General features: G+C 41.5%; 1 protein-coding gene across 4 annotated transcripts in view; it reads right to left on the bottom strand.

The window, feature by feature from the left end:
- Positions 1–18,302, bottom strand: part of cacna2d2a (calcium channel, voltage-dependent, alpha 2/delta subunit 2a) — a 235,593-nt gene that overhangs the window by 62,570 nt on the left and 154,721 nt on the right. For all 4 annotated transcript variants that reach the window (XM_064298221.1, XM_064298220.1, XM_064298223.1 and 1 more), the window contains 3 exons: positions 9,996–10,140; positions 611–742; positions 286–343 (listed from right to left, as the gene is read on the bottom strand). In XM_064298221.1, coding sequence (XP_064154291.1) covers positions 286–343; positions 611–742; positions 9,996–10,140 — 335 coding nt within the window. The remainder of the gene's footprint in view (positions 1–285; positions 344–610; positions 743–9,995; positions 10,141–18,302) is intronic.

The following is an 18,302-nucleotide window of genomic DNA, read 5'->3' as shown; positions in this document are numbered from 1 at the left end:
AGAGACAGAGGGAGAGCAGGAGGCTCTCAATGCTCTGCTTCCAAGCCTGCCTTGTGACACTGACAGATTAGGACAAATTTCCGCCTGCCTGTTCTCAGTGCGATCCAGCAGAAACAGTGATGTAGACTCAGCGCACAGCCTAGAATAGTGGGGGGGGTGGGGGGGGGTAACTTTATTAGGAGTCCAAGGGAGTTGGGACTGTCGCACTGTTCAACAATACACATTCTTCATCAGTGAGAAAAGACAATTTGAGCAAGTAGAAAACTGGAAACGGGGAAGGCTTACCAAGGCCGCCTTCGTACGTCATACAGGTCAATCTTATTGGGGGCTCTCCATCGTGTGGCTGTAGACGGGACAAAAACAGAATCATGCTGTAGTTGGCCTGAAATGTGCCAGACTCCCACAGCTGTATAGAAATGGATAGGCACAGCAACTCATTACCTGTCAGACAATATACTTGTCATCTCAGTAGGAATTAGCTAATGTGTAGATGAGCGGACATCACAAAAGACCGCTATGTTTATGTTCACAGGGACACGTGACAACCTGGTGTCCTTGTAGGCCTGCAAAGCATTCTGGCAGTAGACAGAAACACAGGGTGGCACTGTACCTGGGTAGTATCTGGTGACACCAGTGGCACTGCCAAACACCTGCCAACGCAACGATGGGTCCTCCCTGCTGTTGTCAATGAAGACCTTCTCCAAGGCCTGGGTCCAGTTCAGCTCATTGAGGATCACAGGAGCTGGAAACAAGCGGGAAGGAATGACAGTTACCTCTACCATCAGATTATGTCAAATATTAAGACCTTTAAATGTTAGCGATGTACAGTACTTCATAATGTGAGTTCAAGAACTGTGCAGAATTATAGACTGTAGAATCCTGCACAGCTCTTGAAATTCTAGCTTCCATATCACAGGACGGATACTGTATAAAGCATGCATTTTCACACATTTTGCATTTAAAGACTGAATCAGTTTAGGTTAAATGCCCTGTTCAGTGGTACTCACATAAGAACTGATCAAACAACCCTATGGTAACAAGAGTGACTCATTACCCACCACGCCTCATTTCCACCAGTTTTTCCCCTCTAACAATAAAACCTGATGTTTTGCTCAACCAAGGCAAGGTGACACAAATCGCAGCTTGGGTTGGCATGCCACATTGAAAGTGTATCCAGGCATTTTCAGCTGCCACTCTCATTCAGTTAACCCCATCCACTGGGAGCACTGGGGTAGATGAAACTAAGAGACAATGATGAATGAAGGGCTGAAGTGTAACAGTGATCCACGTAGCCCGACACACAAATTAAAGGATGTGATTTTGCACCCGGGGCGGCTGTGAGTTCTGAGGCGTATACTTATTTTCTTGGGCAGTTATTATTATTATTTTTTTTGTGAAGGGTCCCTGGTCTGCGGTTTTCAAAGTATTTCCCTTCAGGATTTTCTCTCTTAACACACTCTGTCCATCTCAAAATGCATTCCATGTTCTTTGACTGATGCAGCAGGGTAATAATTTCAATTATTATTTAATAGCTATGCAGAAGTCAAAGGATGTGTGGTGCAATCAGCAGTTTAATGCCAGCTTGATTAAATGAAGAGCAATGGGAGCTGCTGAGCTGGGGAAAGCACCAGTCAGTGTTTGTGTGACTTTTGATTTAATTAACCACCCAGCCGTGGCTTGATAAGCTCCTGAACCGCCAGGCGAGCTTTTTCCCCTGCACTTCTTTAAATTTCACACAAATAAATGATCATTATCCTCTTTTCTCAGGATTTTCAATTACGGATCTTCCTTTTGACGAGCTGTCAGCTTTCTCGGAGAGCGAGGGGCGGGGCCCCGCTTGGCCCCGTAATCCTCAGCTCACAGCACACGCTGGGCCCCGACCCCACACTGCGGTAGGCCTCACTTACATGTGGCCAGGGCAAGAAAGCCATGCACATCGTCCACACTCCTGGTAGATGCGGAGCCATGGGCACACATGTAACATGCGTTTTTACATATTATCCGCTTGTACAGCTGAACGTGTTTCCTACTGAAGCAATTTACTTTAGATTGCTGGAGGGAACAGCAGCAGTGGTGCACCTGGGAAATGAATGTGTCAACTTCCTCAACCACTGTGCCCTCTTGCTGACCCGTGTCTCTCACAGAGCTCTGCTTCCAGGACCACGAGGACTGACGTTTAAAATCTCAGGTGGGACTCTGTTGTTCCACCCTTGAGCGAAATGCTTCACCTCGATTGCTATGAACATTAACTAAATGTGCATGCAGTGGAATTGTAAACCTGCTGTGATTAAAGCCCACACGAGGCTTACTACATTTAGCCTACACTGGGAACCAGAAAAAGCAAATTAAACACAAGATGCATACACACACATACAATGAGGCCTTTAGCATTGATTAAATCTGTACAAGCCCTAGGAGACACTTTACCCACGCATTGCAGCATCCTCGTACACTGCAGCTGATTCATGCTAGACGCAGGATAGTGACTCATTGGTTATTTATTGTTTTTATTATTTATAGATGTGCCCTATGTCTTATGATTTGAAACGCTCCTTCATGGCTAAACTCTCTCAATATCCACAGAGATGTGAGCTTCTGAAGACTGCCTGTCACATGGACACACACACACACACACACACACACACACAGAGCTTTTGATGGCCAACAGTGTGACTGGAGGTGCCAAGCAGATGTGAAATAAATTGCTCTTGTCGCCAAGGGGAGCGTCTGAACTTGGGAGCTCCGAGCAGCATGTCCTCAGATAAAAAAAGTATTGAGAGAGACTGAGATGGAGAAAGGGGGGAGAAAATTGAGAGAGAGAGAGGGTAGAGAGAGAGAGAGAGAGAGAGAGAGAGAGAGAGAGAGAAATGCACTAGAGAAAAGAACATAGACTTCTGTGACCCAAACTTTGTAAAGATCCCATGGAGTCTTTACCATTAAGAACACAGGGTTCCCAAGCAATAATTTATAGGTGTGGTAGACACAGAGGTGGATGATATTAAATAACTCTTAGATTCTCATTGAGTTGGTGAGTTCTTAGCACAGTGTGCTAAATACACACACAATGAGATTGGGCCCATGTTCATGTGCTGATTATGGTACTATAGGGGAACAGGCCCTCAGTCTACTGCTATTGGAACAGTAACGATTTCCGCTTTCATAGCTGGAGTCACAAACCATGAGGGTCAGGTGAGCAGCTCAGGAACGCTCAGGCCATGGCGCAGGCTCCCCCTCTCTCACACCAGCGAGCGCAGAGCTTGCGTTTCCATCTCACACTGCGCAGGGCGTGTGCGAGAGGAGACAAAAGAGAATTTGTCCAAGGCTGGAAAGAGTCGGCTGTTTGGTGCTCTGCCATCTGGCAGCCGTCGAGACCAACGGTGAGCGGAACGACGCGCCCTCCGGCGTGCCCACGGGCGTAGGACGCACGGACGGTTATTCACCTCACCGCTATCGCTGCAGCCAAGGGCACGGCGGGGAGAACGAGGGCCGGCGCGCGAACAGCACCAGGACACGTCACGCGGCCCGCACGCGAACAGAGACCACCTCTACTGTCAGGGGGGACAGTCTCTGGAAAAAACAAATAACTAAGCGATGCGAGCGCCATGCTTTTCAGGATTTATTGTCCCCCCCGTACGTTATCACGTGAAGAATATGAGCATCTGGAGATAAGGAAACACGAGCAGACTAATTTCGTTTGATTTATTCCATTTTATTTTTCATGTGCCCATCTTGACTTGTCCGGACAGTTGATAAAAAGAAAAATCTCCCCCCGGGAAAAATGTGGGCCGGCGGTTGACGTGGCCCCTAAATGTTATTGGGCTCATCTTTCATTTGAAAAATCCATCTCAATGATATCTTTAAAAGGTAATCTATCAAGGGCAATGTTCTCAGACATTTAGAACCGAGCGCTTTCGTGCCCTTTATGAAGTGGGACTGGAATCGTAGCAGAGGAAACAATTATTTGTTGGATTTATTGAGCATCGTTCTGTGAAATCATTCTTCATGGGTATTATTTATGTTTGACTCAGGGCAAGTTACCTGGCTCCACTGAAATGCGGTCCTGTCATACTGGAATTATACATTATAGCCAACATTAATCCAGCCTTATGTCTCTCCACAGAAAGTATATTATTCATACAGTAAACTGCATTGCTTTAAGAATAAATAAATATAATGTACAAACAGGGAATATGTGCACAGTGTTTACATCATACTTTCAGAGTCATCCTTTTCACCAGATTATACAGTACTTCCTAAGAAAAACAGTTCATAAAGTATCATCATCATCGTCATCACCATTATCATCATCTCCACCACCAACTAGTACATAAAAAACATATCTCAGAAGTAGTCGACTCTTGCATGACAGATAGCATCACTAAGCTAAATTTCCTACAACATGAATGAATATATGTCTCCATCCCAGCTGGCTCCAGATCAAATATACCCATACTCAACTAAATTTTACGAATACAGTGAGGCTCTGTATGCTACCACATAATATAATATAATATAATATAATATAATATAATATAATATAATATAATATAATATAATATAATATAATATAATATAATATAATATAATATAATATAATATAATATACACCCATCCACAACCATGTACACTCTCCATTATGGCTCTTTCGCATTGGATATTATTTAACTAAAACCAACTGGAGTCTTTCTTGATCGGCATTTCTCTTTAGTACTAAGGTCTCTCTGATCTCAAATTGAATCTTTAAGGCCCATAATATCTCATTCCAACACACAAGTGAAAGGGGATTGGGCCTACACAGAGCAACATGACTAGCGATTCCAGGGGAAACAGAAACATTTTGAGGATGTCTGAACTGGACCAGTCTTGCGCAAACTGCACATTCTAAGGCTTTGCATTCCACACACGCGTGTCTGCTTGGCAGTCGAAGATTAGCGAGAGAGAGAGAGAAAACTAAATAAGGAAATTATTTTCAAAAATAATAAATATGAAACAAGAAATGGGGGAGGAATAAGCATTCCTCCACCAAAACTGATTGCGTTTTTAATTAAAGGCGATACAGTAAATAATAAACAAATAAAATGTAATTAGTGTGCTTAGTGGCGGGTGAAGTGGTGGGTGGTGTAGTCAGTGGTTTAATTAGTGTGTGGTGAAATGATAGTGCCCCTTCACTAGCTTGAAAGTGGGGGCGTCAGGTTTGTTTTTGCACATGGGGAAGTGGAAAGGGGAGGGAGGAGGTTGGTTGGTGGTGAATGAAATCAAGGGGAAAAATATAAATAAACATCATGCCCCTCTATCTCCCCCTTCCCTTAAAATCTGGCTGGTTTCAGAGAAGGTGATCAATAGAGGCAGTGGAGAATTAGCGAACCCTCTGCTAATGCTATTGAATTAATGCTATCCCTCTCCATGCTAGGAAATTAACACTGCCCTTGTTAAACCTGTAAATCCTTCTTGGCAGGGAAGGCTGTAAGACATGTAAATTCATCCGCATCTTCAGGGTAGATGGTTTCAATTTCTGAATGCGATTGTGGCTATACGTGGCAAATGATCCAACAAAATCAGACACTGTCCACAAAGCAGCCTCAAAACATTGTGTTATGTGGTGGACTGCAAAAAAATCAGGCTTGTTTTAAAAGAAGGCAAAAATGTACACCACAAACCAGCCTTCACAATACTGCTGCACAACAGAACCGCCCCGGTGGAACACACTGATTGGACAGACCAACAATTGTACCAGGATGTGTCTAATTATCCAGTCACAAGCATAAAGAACCCCTCGATGTGGTGTTCAAACAGCTCCCCAAAGGAAGTTAAAGAAAAGTGTTTTGATGACATAATTAGCTGTTTTACAACACAATGAGCGCTTCATCAATATTCGGCGGAGTTAAGTTGATGTAATAACAACCATTTACCGAATTCTCCCTTCATGTAGCAGACACAACTTCCTTCAGCCGATAGAACCTTATTCCTCCTTTAAACAAATATTAAAATAAGGATAAGGCCTATGAATGTGCTATCGATTGTTCTGCTACAGCCACTGCCCTTAATGAGGGCTGCAGTAAAAATAATGGTGTGGAACTGATTATCTTGGGGACTGGTTTCCCTCTGTGGACATTCGGTAACTACATACTCTACATCCCTCAGACTGTAACAAGCTGTTGGTGAAGTCTGACATTATCATATAATAATAATAATAATAATAATAATAATAATAATAATTTATTTCATTTTAAATTACTGTGTATGTGTTGTCTTGGATTGAAATCGCAATAATCAATGATTAATCCCAGCCCTTATTGTAATTTGTATTTTCGTCCTAATATTGTAGTAGCATTGTACTTCCCCCTTGTTTAACTTAGCATAAGTTTGGTCAGAATAATGTTCATTGCATGAACTGAACTGTGTTCTTTGCTATGCATAACTGTACGAAATGAATATTGTACCTTATCAAACCTGTGTTTTGTAGTTGTTCCAATGACCTCGATATACACTTTTGTACGTCGCTTTGGATAAAAGCGTCTTCTAAATAAATGTAATGTAATGTAATTTGTATACTCATGCCAGTGTTTATAAATGTTTATTGATAGATGTTTATAGACAAATTGTAGTCTCACTCCCCTTCTTTCAGTCCCTTTCTCAGTTTTGTCCTCTCACTACTCCCTGTCTTTCTGTTTCTCACACACGCATGTTTCCATTCCCCCCTCCCTTGCTCTCTCTCTCTCTCCCATTTGTGCTCCCCATCACTGACCTTCACAAGTGCCATAATCACTCTTTTCATTCCCTTCCCACACTGCTCACTATCTGCTACAGAAGAAAGAACATCACATCTTTAAAAATATTTTTCTCTGCTCTCTTATCTTTCTCTTGCTTATTTGTGTACTTATTTACTCATTATTTATGCATCTACTAACCAGACATATCACACACACACACACACACACACACACATATATATATATATATATATATATATATATGCATACATATACACACTTTTTTGAGTGAGGACCTTCAATAAAAACTGGCACAGAATGAAATTGCAAAGGTCAATATTAGCTTTTCCACAGGCTTTCATTTCTGAGTGTTTTGATTATTTCAGAAGGCTCTTTCAAAATCTTTATGTTTGAAAAGTAAATGAAATATATTCCCATTTTCTCCTATAATGAGACCCTTTGGCCGAGGGACCCAAATTCAATGACATATCTTTCACTCTCACTCGCACACGCATACACTACATGCACACACAAACTATATGCAGGCATGCATACAGTCACGTGAAATTAAGGAAAAATACCCCAGCACTTGATAAGTGGTATACATTAAACGAACAAGTGCTGTGCCAGTGCCAATTAATTTACATAACATGAAGGACCACCATCGGATGTTACCTCAAGGTTTGCTGCATTTTGAGCACTGTACTGTCGATGGGTCCATCTTTATAGAATTCTCTGGTTTATCTTCACTTTATTGAAGGGACAGACAGTTTATTTTTCTTAAAGGTAACCGCTTTCAACCTGGTTCCATTTCATCTGTGTGTTTTAATTAAAATTTGAAAATAGGGAGTGAACATTTACCCACTCCGTATCCACTTGAGCACAGTTATTTAACACCTTTGCGCTTCAATGACTTTCTCATTCTCTTAAAATCTCCTTCGATTAAAATCTGTCTTTTCTCAGCTTAAAACCCTGTGGCATTCTCTATTCCCCACACCCATTTCAATCTCTCTGGGATAAGATATATGCGTCTTATGATCGGCTAAGGATTCCAGTTTGCCCAATGCCTCCCTCAGTAAGTCTGGTTCTGAATTTCAACTGTGCAGACCATCCAAGGACAGTAGAATTAATGGTATTAATAATACATATGCCAATAAAGTTAGCTTATATAAAGTGGATACTGTATTTAGTCCAATGGCACTGACTCACAAGCATAACACTGTTTGCTAATATACACTAGAAACAGCAGGTCTGTGTAGAAATAATGTTCTCTAAGGACTTAGCTTTGGCTTTTGGGTGGACTAAAGCGTTCATATGTCAATCCTGATCAGCCTGGCTAATGATCTTTTCTGGATTTCACTTTCAAATATACATTGATAAAGATGTTTGAATTATTAGAATTAATATTATATTTCAATATACATTTTCAGCTAGGATAAAACTGCCTATAAATATACCATACTTGTGTGAATGTGTGGTATTTAAAACATTTACATTTCTACCAGCTTCACATTCTTGCACAGTGACTTGCCATCAACTTTCCAACAAAGGCAAGAGGGTAAGGGGATTATTCAAAATAATATATTCAAATGACTTCCATTCAGATGACTTCAAGTTTCCTGGACATTTTTGGCTTTTTCCTCTAGAGGCACAATTAGTCACTCTTTCTTATTTTACTGTCATAACCACATTTTCCTATTAATCACTCTGTACGCCAGGGAGACTACAGCGCGGCTACATGAAAAATCTACGTGTGAAATAACGTTTTGAAAAAGTTCATAAACAAATTTGAAACGTAAGTTAAGGGCTTTAAAGTCATTGGTGCCTTATATCCAAAAAGAAATAAATAAATAATAATAATTTCTAAACACAATGATTTTCTTCAATTTCAATTAAAGTAAGTCGGTGGTGGGTGAGGTGAGTTCCCACTCATCACTGTAAAGCACTTTGAGCATTTGGAAAAGTGCTATATTCATGTAATGATTCATTCATTTATTCATTCAAATAAATTCATTATATGGGAAACACTGATCTGGCAAAACAAGAAACATGTCCCAAACCAAAATATGGCAACCAAGGATAATTCTGCACTGAATATTCTGACAAAAAATGCTTTTTCATTTAAAATTATAACCTGAAATCTGCAGGGATTTTACTGGTGAGCATACTGGGTATTCAAATAACAATTATACCCAGGTATCAGATGAATCCAGCTGTTTCCAATCCAGAACACCCTGGACACAATCAACTCCTAACTCTCTTCAGCACGCTGAATTATTTTTCTGCACAAAGCTTCCGGTATCCATTTTGTAACAAGCATTGATAATTGGGAAAAAAATGTCTGAATGTTTGACCTGAGCTAATTACAAAGTTTTCAGTCCAGGCAGCTATAATCAGCACTGGAATAATGAATCATAAAATGGTTCATTACTGTGCTTTGGGAATAGATTCAATCTCAATAAATGGCCACCTTCCCAGACAGACAAATAAAACCAGGACACCACCACAGACTCATCTAGCAGCTAAAAAGAAGAAAAAAATAATAATAAAAAGAAACATTTTGCACTTATATTATTACAGTTTCCCCCTATTCTTCTCTCTCCTCTCGCAGTGCCCTCACTTATCTCCCGCCTCAAATCTTCCACCTTGCTCAACGAGTCTCTCACTTTCCCGACATTCCCTCAATTTCTCCTCTGCCACCACTCAGTCTCTCTCTCTGTGCAGCCCCATTGACCACGGCCAAAACACCCACCCATCAACCCGCAGATGTCAGTAGAGAGGGATCTCAATGGGCTACTTTGGTTGTCTTCCACCAGAAGCAACCAGCAACTGGCCCAGCATAAATCCTTGGGTGTGGGCCAATGGATATTGAGCTAATCCAGAGTTAGGGGCCCCCTTTACACTGAATGGACATTTGCCGGAGGACAATGGTGTGAATGTGGCGGTGGCTTTGCTTTACTCTCAGAGACACCACAGACTCCAAACGTCACCTTTGAAAGTGGTAGACATTGCTTTCATTGTCACCCATTTTCTGGTTATCCACAACATTGCATTAGAATTACAGCAGGGATTATGGTGCCTTGCATGCTTGAATGATACCAACCTAATCTATATGTTCATAGACACCATTGTCTACTATTTGCACAGTCAAGGAATGAACTAGAATACAAAATTTATGTGAGAAGTACTGATGTCACCACACCCTTTTTTCTGTTGCTAATATATATTTTAAAAAAGCTGAATGAAGTGCAGAGAAAGCTGGTGAAGAAACTGTGTTCTACTCACATCCTTTGTAGATGTCCGTAGGGATCTGCACAGCTGTGTTGGAATAGTTGACTTTGTTCTTGAAGTTTGGATCATCAACAAACTCCAGTTTTAGAGAACTGCGTTCCTCAGTGAAGCCATCTTCTCCATCACCATCTGACTCTGACTGAAAGGACACACAAACACACACACCGCCATTTTCATTTCCTATTTTTTTTTCTTTTTATTTTTTTACAATTGATTGTGAGTGGGTGTCTGGCATGTTGCTGGGAGGAACTAATACAGCAGGGAGCCAAGGAACCCTGGCCATTTTGAAGCCACCTAAGCCAGCCCTGGCAGGCCGAAGCCATTCGGGTTCCACCACTGCGGACTCATCACAGGCTTCCGGTGGCAGCTGGGGCTGGAAACTGAAATGTCACGGCCACAGAGCGAAGCCTGTGCTTCTGCTGACTGCCTTTTACGGCCACTCAGGGGCCCTTTTTGATTTACTAATTTATTTAGTGGACAGTGAACAATTAAATGTATTCATAGTCATCATGCAATGCATTGTGCCTAAGCCAACTGTATGCCTCTCATTGGTGGTTCCACGAAGCAATGTACATACATTATAATAAGTAATATAAATAGGCAAATCAATACAACATGGGTCGAACAGATTCCAGGAGCAGACCAGGAGCAGTAAGGCAAAATGTTGTTTAAGCAGCCATCATTTTCAGAACAATTGTATACCTGTGAGTAATAATATCTCATACCAGCTATTATTGCATTCTATTCCACTTTGTTCAAAAAAAACATGACAGCTCCCTGCTTCTGAAAATGACAGCGGTAATACAAGTAGTTTCCTTTGCTTGAATAGATAAAAACTCAACAGAAGAGCACACCATGTCATTACCTGGAAGAGGTGACAGGACTATGTATATAATTATTTGTTTCTTTTTTCAGTAAAAGGAAAAAAGCCTGCGTTCAAAAATTCAACATTACAGGAATAATAAAAATATGCTAATGAAAACATGCACAGTACAAAGGTTATTACAGCCCTTTTCTTATCAGATTGGCTTTTTGAACCCCATAAAAACTAAAATACACAACGAAAGGACCAGCCAGAAAATAAAAAGCATTAGACAAAGAGACCTTATGATTGGGAAGGGGGCAAGATATCAGCATTTTAACAGCTTCTCATTGAAAGAGCGTGCCCTTACTCTGACCCTCCTCTGAGCAGCCACTCACAGACGGTACATTGTGGCATAGCCAGCAGAGCACTGACCACATGCTCTTACTAGCTGCGATGTCAGAGGTTCGAATCCGGCCGTTTGTCCTTTGCTGGATGTCTCTTGCTCCCTTTCTTCCTGTCTATTACACTGTTCAGTCTAATAAAGCTGAAAAAGCCATAAAACTGCTGTCTGAGTGACAACCATGAGAGAGAGAGCCCCTTGCCTGCTCCAATCTCTCTCCACCCCACTTCATGTCTACTGTTGCTTTTTCGTTTTATTTATTTATTTATTTATTTATTTCACCACTTTCTTACCTACTTACTTTATTTTAGACCTCTCGGTGCAGGAAGGTAAACACACACTAATGCCTATCCACGTCTAACATAATGTCCTGAAATCATCTTCGATTTCAGCTCCACCAAATCAGCTAGATCTCTCAGCCTCAAACGGCCCAGTTACACCACAGCCTCCCCCCTTCTGAACAAAACTGCTTTACTCTGATTGGGTTTGTGGACTCCATTCAATTTTGAATGTTTAGAAAATTTCTTATCTCCAGCAGCACAGTGCCCAGGAACAATCCAGCAGCCCCAGAGGACCTCCTTCTCAGGAACCCCCCCACCCCCATCACTAACCAACCCCCTGCCCAGCACTTCACCATAAAACAGCAACAGCATTTATGGAGAAACACTTAAGTCCTTTTGAGGTTATTGGAAAAAACAATAGCAATTATACACAAACAAACAAACACACACACGCACACACACACACACACACTCGTGTGCGCGCACACATAATAAATCACCACTCGCCTTTCTCCTGACAAGTGCTGTCTACACATAGGTCTCTGTTTAGCATCCGTCCTGTTTTCGCCTTGTCCACCGAAACAGCAGGTATTAATCGAGGGACAAAATTCTGAAAATCAATTAGCGCCAAAAAGATGGCTATCGCAAAACACATAAAAGGCCCGTGCAGATTAGCACTCTGTCAATAGTGAATGGCAAACAATACTTAATTATAGAGACAGTGTAGTCATTCCCCTCCCAAAAAACAGAGCCCCCTGGGTGAGCATCAGTCAGCCTTTCTCTACGGAGCTGGGTAGCGGCTGGACTAGAAAAGTGGCTGGAAAGACAGTGATGTGGGAGGGGAGGGGGTTTCGGGAGACAGGACTTCCTGATGGCCAGAGAGACCCTCATTACGCCCAGCGAGACACAGGAAGAATCTCTAAAAGGCAGTCATTTAACGAACACAGAGAGAACACCATATGTTCAGCCCAGCAAGCCCAAATGGCACCAAGGCTTGGGTACGAGTAGACTTAATCTCCAACTATTAATATCTGACATGTTGGACTAGTCGCAGTAAGGGCTTTCGACACCATGTAAAACGGTAAGTACTTTCATAGTGGCTTAAATTGAAACATTAATTATGTCCACTATTTAAATACAAAAAAGTGAATTGTAATGGTTGTTTGTCTACACTGTAACTAGGGGTCATTTTGACAATTGTGAATTTGAGGGTGCTGCACAATTTTTAATTGTGAACCAGTGCAGCTTGGATAGCTGGCTAAAAGAAGGACCTGCAGATTCTCCCTTTACAATGCCAGGAGAATCTGGCCCTTCCTCTCCAAAGAGACTACACAGACAACTTTCAATCAATCATCTGTTCAACTGTTACACGTTGCTGGTCAGTTAACTGGTCTGTTCCATCATGTCACTGCAACTTGTGCAGAATGTTTCTTCCTGCCTGGTCTTCAACCTGCTAAAATCCACACATGCCACAACACTTTTGAACACTCGTCACTGGCTTCTCACATTACATTCAAATCCCACGCTGGCATTCTGAGCTGCAAAATGGCACTGCCCCTTAATGATCACACCATACACTCCCACCAGACCTCTCCATTCAGCATCCTTCCACCAGCTGGCTGTCCCATCACTTCTGGTAGCCACACCTCATGCCCTATCCGCACACATTCTCCAATGCTCAAACAGCCCTCCCCAATCAGTCAGAAAGGAGAATTCACTGGCTGTCTTGTGGAAATGACACAAAACTCACAATTTCAAATTGCACCTCAATGTTTATAATTTAACTAAGCGTTTATATTTTTAAAAGACTGACTTACCCTTCTTTCCCTTAATCTCACATTTCACTGTGAAGTCTGTAAGGCTCAGTATTTGAGCTCAGCACTCGGCTAAGGTCTATGTAAAACAAGATACTATTGAGAAGTGTGTTCATAATTGCTGTTCTGTCCATTGTATCAGCCATTTAGATTAGGTTATGTGCTGTGCTATAACAGTAGCAGCCTCTGAGCTGCAGAGAGAGAGACAGAGAATTAGCTCTATACTGATAATGGTCCAGAACCTGTTTTCCCTCCGTTAACAAGCTTGCCGATTCTAATCAGGTTCATCAGTAGATGGCCCTGTTTTACTTAATAGTGTATAAAGTGTGTGCACTAACTCCAAAAGATCCAAATTGGCTATACTTTATACTTAGCACAATTCTAATTACATTTGTACGAATACTTCATTACTAATTATCTAATGTGAAACAGAATTATGGAATTGCACAGGTTATCTGCCTTATCTTCTTACATTCCTCTTCTTATGTCTTAACCAAAATCCATTCTAAACTTTCCACCTGACCCTAAATCAAATGTCTGCTAACCTTATCCCAACCAATAATCAGACCACCAACCAAGCTTAAATCTTTTATATATTCTCACATACTGTGAAACAGTAGTGACATTGTACTGGGGATTCAGTAACAGTACAGAGTCTACGCATATTCAGTCATAGTGTAATCAAATGAATAGATGTACAGTACATGGGCTATACAATGTGAACAGCAACCTTAATTTAAAGAAAGGTTGGGATACATAAATATTTGCTTTCATTTTTTCATCTAATTATTTGTAATCATTCACCTATTTTTTTGCTTCCCAGTGTGGGTAAATGAAATAACTTCCATGTCAAAGGTAGTTATCCCTTCTACAAAGACACATTCTGACTTCAGAACTTCAAAAATCCACTGTTCTCCTGACAAAACACTGGGGAGCAGCAGAAAACACACATTCAGCAGTTATAACTTCAGAGGCCCAGATAGGCTTTGTCTTCTGAGCATCATGTTAATACTCTGAAACAAATACTTTGAAAATCTCCGTATGGCAGTATTCTCGGAAAATGGATACCAGGTGAGGGAAACTAATGATTTTGGCTTTGCTTCATTTTTGATTGATTGGGCTATGCTGAAATGTCACACAGCTTCTATCTCTCGTTGTCAATTGGGGACGGGAGTCCTTGCTCTGGGTAATAATGTTCTCATCAGACTCATCAGAGAGCTCAGCCTGTCTTTTCTCTGTCAACACTTGTTAGTGTGAATCTTAACCTTGTCACACCACCACCGAAACGGATTCAGTTCAGCTGATGTTGTGTACATTTCAACATTTCAAATTTGGCAAAATCCCTGCGATGGATTGGTGGCCTGTCCAGGGTTTATTCCTGTCTCTCGCCCAATGCACGCTGGGATAGGCTCCAGAGCCCCCCGCAACCCTGCCCAGGATAAGCAAATAATGGATGGATGGATGGAAATGAGGTGAAAACATGATTGAAATCAGGTGAAATGACATACAAAGAGGCATGGGAAAGGACCATGAATCATTTCATGTTAAAAGCACAGGAATACTCAGTCAGGAGATACCTTTGATTGAATTGGGGGGGGGGGGGGGGCAGAAGCGAACATGTGGACAGAAGCTTCTTCTGTTTATCATCTTTGTACATAAACTGGAAAACTCAGTCAAAATATCATTGAATGCCCTGGAGCTATAAACACTTCATAATCAATATGTGGCCTGGCCAAATAACCCTGTCCTACCCATGTACACTCTAGGCTACTCTAGTTAAACCCTAAAATAAAATGTTACTAACCCCTTTCCCCCTGACTGTAAAGTTGTGCGAGGAGGGTTCTGGGTTGTGTCTGCTGCTGAGTACAGTGATTTTTGTCAGATGCCGTGGCTCCTCACGTAAAAAATCTGAAAGGTGTTAAATGTCACACGAGGATGAAGGGCATTCAGAATTTAATCTTTCTCCATTAATGTGACATTTTGGATTCAATCTTGATAAGCTATCAACAGTAGAGAAACTCTGCCTTTTCTAGGGCCAGTAATTTAAAAAATAAAATGGATCTAGATCTAAACAGTACCTTTGGTTTCTTTATTTATTTATTTATTTTCATCCTCAGGGAATTCACACCACATGCACACCAACACATAATGTACTACTACAAATTTGTGGTTAGACAGTATACCTTTACACCTTTACATTCTACCTTTTTCAATATAAATTCTTTGCACGTTTTCCTGTCTACGAATATCTACAAAATGCATGCATATTAAACATATACACACAGCCTCAAAAAACAGCACACAAGCACATTACTTTACATAACTATTGCAAACACATTACAATATTAGTTATATACCTGAAATTCTTCATATTGTATTAATTATAATTCAGGTGTGCTGAAGTATACAATAGTACATTTTACGAATACTTCAGCATACTATTATTTAAGAATTAATAAAGACAAGCATGGTATATTTTAAGAATACTACAAAATATAGTTTCCTATAGACATGCATGCAAGTAGATGTGCACACACACGCACCTGCATGTAGGCGCTGGACACACACATACACACACACACACGAACACATGCATGCGCTCACGCACACACACAATGACTGCGAAAGAACATATTGGGGGCAGAAAAAAGCAGAACCAATCGGCCCGAATATGTTTAGCAAAAAATTGATTCAATCTATACTCCTGGTGCCATGCATTGATTTATGGCCTTGTTTTAATTGTCTATTAAAATGCAATTACAAGCTGTTGTCGGAACGAACAAAAAAAGCAAGTTTGCTGGATGCCCCTCTTGCATGTCAATATGAAGACTGAGAGTGACGTGTCCCATGTTTCATGAAGACAGAGGGATAGGAGGAAAAGATTAGCATAAACAAATGCAAACTTATGCACTTATACAGATGCACAAAAAAAGCAGGGTGCACAGTGATTGTTGTAAACCAAAGTGCTTCACTGTCTCTTGTTAACACCAAATAACGCAGGGGTATCTTACATAGGCTGATAAACAGCCGGCAGATCCATGCAAATCAGATGGTTACCGTTTCATCATGGAAACCATGGTGTATTCGTATCCATGATTGCCTCAATCATCACAGCCTCCCATAATTGTGACTACCCCTAATATCTCATCACAACCAAATCATCGTGGCCTCACATCCTCATTGGCCATGTCCTGTAATGACAGCTCTGTGCCGTCCTTCTGCAATCACTCCTCTCCGTTCCACGCCCAGGATAGGCCAGTGGAGTGCATGCGAGTCATTCCGATGCACCGAGAGGTCCCAATAAGCCACCCAAAGCCCTGACACTCATTCCTCGGTTATCAGCCCGCTCACAAGTGCCCTGTCAATAGGCAGACGCTTAGCCCTTCACTTCCACAATCCTCCTCTCTGCACACACCACTCAAGCCTCTCCACGGAAGCATTGTTTTTATAATCCTGCCTTCACATTAGAAAATGTACCAATCGGAAGCTCAGAGCCCAGCGAGAGCCGGCAGACTCTTCTGATAGCTAGAGCACACAATGCAGACACTATAGCATCGGTAAAACCTAACCATGGCAACACTGGATGATCGCACGGCTATTATTTCCCTAAGTAACCCCAGAATATCCAGAGACAGGGCACTCTTGTATTAGTTCAAGGCCACAGCGAGCCTTTAAAGCTGGAGGATGCAGGGACCAGCAAAACCCTGTTAGCTAATACACTATTACTAATGCCTTGGAGCAGAAAGCATTGTGGGAAGTTAAAATAGCAAACACTCTCCAGTTCACTGGATGATGGGTTTTGATGCTGGTGACCTCTGTGCCCCTATGCAGCATGACAGAGAGAGGATGTCTGTCAGAACCTGCGCTTCAATTACATCACCAAAAAAAAAAAAAAAACATGGAGGGGGGAGGCGCAGGGTTGCTTGATTACATATCAGAGCAGGGCGATGTTGATGCTGAACCCCCTGTCACTTTGCATCTGGATTCTTACAAGCACTTCTTAATCTCTTCATCCTTAATGAGGTGCTGATGGGGCCTGATGCCAGTCTGTTCTATTACAATTAGAATACATTAAAAACAGGGAAGTGCTGCTAAGACAGCAGAGTCTATTCAGGCCATAGACCCTCAAACCCCACTCCGGGTTTTTTTATTACAGGAAACTTTCCCAGTACACGTTACATCCAGTGAATGTGCTTGGAAATGGACATTACGTTATATGTAGTACAATAAAAAAAATTCCAATTAGAGACTACAGTCATTTGCTAAATGTAACTTCTACTACTAATCATGGAACAACAGTCAATGTAATTGTACTTGGAGTTGACCCCAATATGGCTGCAATCTGGAGTCGGCTGCTTTTATTTGTTTATTTCTTTGCTTCTTTGTGTTTTTTTTCCCTTGGCTGTCATTCTAGCACAGATTTTTTTATTTATTTATTTTTTTTGCAAGAGCCCAATCATAATTAACCAAGGCAGTGTCTAATTAGGTGCTAAATAAATCCGCACAGGAAAGACTGATTGGTTAATTTTCTTCAGCCATTTACCACCTGTTTTGCTCGATTCATTACCCAATTTGTTAATTTTATCTCCCCAGTTTTCAAGGTTTAATTAAAGGTTGAAGAGGCCAAAAATGACACTTTGAAGACTCTTTCAGTCCCACCTTTCTCTTTCCCCTGTTTGCTCTGCTCTCATAATCATTGCTCACATTGAGCTCTTCCCCGTGGGGCCGTGTGGCTGCGACTCTGCCTTAGAGTCTACTCTGTGTTTGTGTGTATGAGGGGGCAGGAAAGAGAGACCTCATTCAGATGTGTGTGTGAGAAGTGTGGTAGAACAGCACATGAGAGGCACATGATGACACATAGCAGATTCAAACAAACAATTAAAAGGTGTCAAAAAACGCAGGTACTGTATAATGGAAAAAGGCAGCTTCTCATCAGTGTGTATGTGTGCACGCGCGTGTGTGCGTGTGTGTATGTGTGTGTGCGCGCGTGCGTGTGTGTGA

The sequence above is a fragment of the Anguilla rostrata genome, chromosome 11 (assembly GCF_018555375.3).
Source record: "Anguilla rostrata isolate EN2019 chromosome 11, ASM1855537v3, whole genome shotgun sequence".
Taxonomy (NCBI): Eukaryota; Metazoa; Chordata; class Actinopteri; order Anguilliformes; family Anguillidae; genus Anguilla; species Anguilla rostrata.
The sequence above is the reverse complement of the archived record's forward strand: the minus strand, read 5'-3'. Positions and strand labels throughout refer to the sequence as shown.